This window comes from Morone saxatilis, unplaced genomic scaffold, assembly GCF_004916995.1.
Source record: "Morone saxatilis isolate NCDOM2014 unplaced genomic scaffold, NCSU_SB_2.0 Contig21, whole genome shotgun sequence".
Taxonomy (NCBI): domain Eukaryota; kingdom Metazoa; phylum Chordata; class Actinopteri; family Moronidae; genus Morone; species Morone saxatilis.
Genome location: NW_023339774.1, coordinates 13,271,349 through 13,276,795, shown reverse-complemented (window position 1 = coordinate 13,276,795; position 5,447 = coordinate 13,271,349). Strand labels below are relative to the sequence as shown.

The window sequence follows — 5,447 nt, the reverse complement described above, 5'->3', positions numbered from 1 at the left end:
GCAATATAAAGATATTAACAAAGATAAATATAAGATGGCTAAGTCCTGAGTAGGTGTGTGGGTGAGGAGGGGGAGAGAAGGGGGAATGGTTATGCAGTCTTATTCTCGTAATATTATGACTTTATTCTCGTAATTTCCCCCAAAAAATAAAAAATACTCCGTCGTTTTCAAGCAAGGTAAACATTTCCATTTAAAAATTCTCCCGTATAGCTGCAGAGTTTGGTTTCCAGAAATACGATCAGAGTGGGTCCTCTTTCATTTTCCTGCTCTCTGACTCCGAGCTGTCAGTCAGCTGACTGAACGCGTCAGACTTAAGCTAATTATCGTTTATTTCTGTGCTGTGGCAAAAAGATTTTAGTCACTCGACACCATTTCTACAAATATAAAATACACTGAGTGGTATGTTTACTGTTTACAGTTTTATAATTAATGTTTACGGGGCTTTGTTTGCATCAGTCTTCCTGCTGGCATAATATACATACTGTCAATGACATTACTGCAAACTTTACTCATAATCCTTCCTCACTTTGACCAGTGGATGGCGCCAATATATCGTTCAACAGAGTCTGCGCAATCGACCCACGTGTGGACATTTCCTGTAAAGGGGGTGTCCCGATCCACACACTGAAAGATCTGCTCTGAAGGGGTTTTAAAGCTATGGACGAACTACCAGCGGACCTCGGAGCCTTTCTTCTTAACCACCCCTTTCTCCAGCTTACAGATGACAAAAAGGTTAGCGAGTAAAACACGTCACATTACACGAAACCCGCTGTCCGTACAATGTGACGCTAGCCGCATTGCTAACGTACCTCATGAGCCATGCACTGTGGCGGGGGTGTTGTGATGGCTACGTGTGTTAACCGAGAGTGGGTAACCTGTCAATGATTACCAGGTTTATTTGCAGCGCCAAGCTAAACGGCACTAAATGAACCGCATGTCTGTCCTGATTTGTTGTTTTCAGATCAGATGCACTCTGAATGGCCATGAGTTTCCATGCAACCTGGCGGAGCTGCAGAAGTTCACTCAGGGGAAGAAATATGAGAAACTGAGTGCAGCTGCAGAGTTCAACTACAGACAGTACGAGCCACACATTGTGCCAAGCACGAAACAACCGTAAGGAGACTCTCTGCCTGCAGCACCAGCACCCTCCTCATCTTACATGCTGTTAAAAATGACAGGAGAAATATACTGAACTGAAGCTAGCCTGCATTTTGTGATGTGTGTTTTCTGATGCACCCTGTCTGTTCTGATTTCCAGCAATCAGCTTTTCTGTAAGCTGACCCTCAGACACCTGAACCGGCAGCCGCATCACGTCCTAAGACATGTTAATGGGAAACGCTTCAAGAAAGCCCTTTCAAAATGTCAGTGCATTACTATCTATCTCCATGCATGGCACTTTTTTAAAGTCTTTTTAACTATTATAGGTCATTAAGTAGTGGGTATAGTATGTCTTCTGCACAGCGGGGATGTTATACAACCTAATTCATGTAGACTTGGTGTTATACTCGCTATTCAGGAAGGAAACCAGAGTTATCTGGTGCATCTGTTAATAAAAATGTATTTCTGTGGTATCACTTTTAAACACATTTTAATGTGTGTTTGTGGTGGGGTCACACGTGCAGAATGCAGTTAATTAGAAAAAACAGAATGGTGTTCAATTTTAATTTTATCCCCACCATCGTTCACAATATTCACATAAAGTCTGATTTCATACGGATGGAGCAACTATTTCATATTTGCAGTGTAGTATTGCTTCAGTTCTTATCGGTGTTGCTATTGTACCTTGATCTTTTTAGAACTGCTTGATATTATTACTAACTTTGCTCAGCGGTAACACATTAATCTGAATAATAAGACATGTCTCGATCCTGCTCTAGATGAAGAGTGTGTGCAGCAAGGGATTGAATTCACTCCGGCCAGACTCAAACAGAAAAGGCCCAGAGACACCGGAGAGGAGGTCAAACGGGGGAGGTCCACAAAACATGGCAACAGCTCATGGGAACCCTCATCCAGTGACGAGGATCACAGTGACTCAGAAGACAGCATGAGTGACCTCTACCCTCGTCAGTACACACTGTAGACATTATTGTCAGCTTTTATTGTGGTTTTTATGTCCAACAGTGTGTCAGTGAGGTCCAATAGTTTGCAGGATTTCATTCGAAGCAAAAAAACTAGTGAATTTACTGTTTAACAAACCAACAGTTTATCAGAAGAGTGGCATTTTTTCCTTTGCTCTAACACTGTGTCGTATGTTCCCACAGCCACTGTATTCACTTTAAAAACCCCGGCAGAAGAAAGTATGGAGGGTGAGAAGAAGAAGGAGGAGGATGATGACTTCCAAACAGATGAAGAGGAGGAAATGGAGGTGGATAAGCAGGTGCTGCAGAAACGCAAGAAGGTCTGTCAATATCTGAAGTAACATGTTTTTCTGGGTGTGTTTGTAATCCAGTGTATCAATGGGATTAGCTGGCACTGTAATGACATTTTGCTGTGTAGGAGTTTTTCCCTGACAGACATTAATGTTGTCGTAATTATGTCTTTCAGGTCCAGGGCGGGTCTGGTTTTCAGAAGAAAATCCGAAATAACCACTGGAAATCAGGACGTAAGAAACGTGGAAAAGTGCCAAGTGAAAAATAATAAAAAACAATATATGTAGTATTTTTATACCTGCTAATTTGTCAAGGCTCAACACTGCACTCCCAGTTTGGAGTAGTACTGCTGTGTCTGAACCAGCCTTTGTATGAGTGAACATCCATTAGACTTTTCATATTTTCTGCATATGAAATATTGTCTGATTTCCGAGGTGTGATGTTCCAACATGACAGAGAAGATGTGTTAGTGGCAGTAAACACATCATGTTGACTGGATAAGTTGTATTTTTCTGGTTTGCAACCAAGTGTGCGAGTATAAAATACAACAAAATCTTGGATTTACAAACATTGTCTAAGTGTTTTTGTTCTTCCTATCATAGCCTAATTGAAATTGAAATGAATTAAAAGAAGGTATGGTAAGGTATCATCATCATCATCTATTTCCTCTTCTCTTTCCCTTTGAAAGCTATTTTTTAGCTTTGAAAGCTAGGTCATAGTTATTGCTGTGCGTTTAAATAACATCAGCTGGTATGGCGTGCACTAGGTCACTGCATGTGAAAACAAAGAATGTAAAGATTTTCCCCCACAGAGTCTTTCAGTTAACAAGCCATGTGTGAGCTCGGGCCTCTTTTACACCTCCATCCCATTTCCCTTCACATAGCTCTGCCCTCTCATGGCAGTTATCTTCATCATCTGAGCAGGCTGTTCTCCTGCAAATACCAACTATGAGCCACAGCCACATGAATTGACAACCGGCTCCCACAAACATCATTGTATTACATGGTGTCCCTTCAGGTTGCATATGCAGCAGACTTCAGGAATCTTGACGAGGGGCCCAGGGAGTGAGGGGACTTGGAGATGGTGGGGAGAGCTGACAGAAGGGGTTCTTGGTCTTGGTCTCTAGTGTCTTTTTAGTTGAAGCAGTAGTACTCCAGAAAACCTGATATTAATGGTTACAAGAGACATTAATCCTGAAATTAATGAAGTTATCTGACCGATGTAGACACGTGGGTGACAAATGAAGTAGATAGTGGGTCACTGAATGGTTTGACGAGGCATAAAAATGATATTAATCATGCGCTGTGAAAGATGTTAGTACCAAGTGTTAGGTTGCCCAACAAAACAGTAAAATTGTGAACTCCTGTTTGTCCAACCGTGATCTGTTTGAGTCGTACAGCCCCAGCTTGTGTGAACAAGAAAGCAAATTATTTTTTTAATTCATTCATTAATGCATGCATTTATTTAATTTCTAACTCAATCAAGTGCGTGCAAATTATAATGATCAAAATCATAATTTGAATACACTTTTAGCAGATTATAGTAATTAACCGTAATTTTAATTAAATAAAGGATTAATAGACCAAATAAAACTTTTTTTAAAGCACAAAGCACATCTGGCACAACCACATTTAAAAGACCATGGGTTACACTGGAGTGTGCAGAGCTTAGAGGGTTAAACAAGAACATGCCTTATGCACACACATTTCAGGTGGAGTTGAAGCTATAAACCTGTGCTTGTTTACACGTGAAAAAAACCGTAAACAACGCAGGAGAAGCCGAGTCAAGCCCCTGCACGGATCAGTATACGTGGCATACAGCGGTTGCAGTACCATGTAGGGGGGCTCTGTCTCTGCTCGTCAAATCGCGGGGCATTGTGGGGCGGAGGCGGCCTTTCTCAGCGTCCAGGCGATCGGGAAATCTTCAAGTAAATAACGTGAACAGGGGGAGGAACAGTACGAGAGCAGCCTGCGAACGAAAACTACAGCACCTACTGAAAAAAAAAAAAACTGTGCTGCGCTTAGCCTTAATTATATTTAAAAAAAAGAATCGTAATATTCCGTCAATATGGGGCAGGAGGATCTGATGAACACAGCCGAAGACGTGGCGGACCAGGTAACTTCAATGTGGAGCTCGGTTGATAACGTTAGCCGCTGTTAGCATGGTAGCCGCCGAATTGTTAAGTCTGAGATTGGAAGTAACGCTAACGTTTAGGCTCCTGAGGGTTTCCTCCATTATTCAGACAGCTTTTTTTTTTAAAATGGTTTAGTCCACGGTCGATGGCAGACTTCATTATCTTGACTTTAAATCAATACGGCGGCTCGTTTGCTCGTGTTTTTGATTCGCACCACACACTGTTGAGGTTGTCTGGTCCTGTCATGTGTCTCCAGATGGATTAGCTCTTATTAATTCTTACTGACATCTGTTTAGCGACGACCCCACCTCACCTAGCTCACGTTAACAGGTAAATGTGACACATTTGGACGGCTACCTTCTTATCCCAGCTAAGTTCGTTAGCTTGTCGTGTGTAGCCACCTGGTTTATGAACAGTATGGATAACGGTGTCAGCCGGCGTTGTGAAATGGTTTACGTTAGCTCTCCTCAAAAGTTCTTGGCTAACACACTTATTAGTCATATTTTAGCAACCTAATTGCTTGGCATTACAGGTGGTTTAGGGTTGTAGCTTAGAAGCATTTGTTTTTTCCCCCCCTAAACTGCACATGGCCTTGACATAGCTGCCCCCTCACCCAAAAACTGGATGTGAACCTTCACTTCATTACACATGCCGCAGCTGCTTTTTTTTTTTTTTTTTTGCAGTTATTTCTGTGTATTTGGAGGGATTTTTAACTGTACTGGTGGTACACTTGCAATGCACTAATAAAGGGGTGAGCTGAGATGTTCAGATCCGATTTCAGGTCAGCCTGTGACCCACATTACTATATAGACCCTGGGGGAAAAGCCCCAGAGATTTGGGTTGTTTTTTTTTTTGTCATTTGCCTTCTGTTCTTTTGGAAAAGTTACTGTAGTCTGACCGAGACATACAGGCACGTGTGCTGTCAGGTTGTGTGCTGTCAGGTT

The 5,447-nt window shown here is 42.0% G+C and overlaps 2 protein-coding genes across 3 annotated transcripts in view; both read left to right on the top strand.

Moving 5' to 3' along the window:
* Positions 1-554: 554 nt before the first annotated feature.
* Positions 555-2,937, top strand: surf2 (surfeit 2). The gene is made up of 6 exons (XM_035668487.1): positions 555-732; positions 962-1,113; positions 1,258-1,361; positions 1,878-2,063; positions 2,262-2,398; positions 2,545-2,937. Exons 1-6 carry the CDS (start codon positions 658-660, stop codon positions 2,635-2,637), a joined length of 747 nt encoding a protein of 248 aa, XP_035524380.1. The 5' UTR covers positions 555-657; the 3' UTR covers positions 2,638-2,937.
* Positions 2,938-4,228: 1,291 nt separating this feature from the next.
* The window catches only part of surf4 (surfeit 4), a 9,119-nt gene continuing 7,900 nt past the window's right edge, over positions 4,229-5,447 (top strand). Inside the window, exon 1 of one of the 2 annotated variants that reach the window (XM_035668485.1) lies at positions 4,229-4,484. In XM_035668485.1, the coding sequence (XP_035524378.1) occupies positions 4,437-4,484 (48 nt within the window). In that variant the 5' untranslated portion in view covers positions 4,229-4,436. Of the gene's footprint in view, positions 4,485-4,606; positions 4,834-5,447 lie in introns of those variants that run through there. The other variant, XM_035668486.1, reaches the window with a different exon arrangement.

What these genes read in the sequence shown, in the direction of transcription:
- surf2 (XM_035668487.1), top strand. Translation starts at nt 658, where the DNA reads ATGGACGAACTACCAGCGGACCTCGGAGCCTTTCTTCTTAACCACCCC. An exon ending in GTGCCAAGCACGAAACAACC is followed by an intron (nt 1,114 to 1,257) that starts GTAAGGAGACTC and finishes TCTGATTTCCAG; the next exon opens with CAATCAGCTTTTCTGTAAGC. An exon ending in TGCTGCAGAAACGCAAGAAG is followed by an intron (nt 2,399 to 2,544) that starts GTCTGTCAATAT and finishes TATGTCTTTCAG; the next exon opens with GTCCAGGGCGGGTCTGGTTT.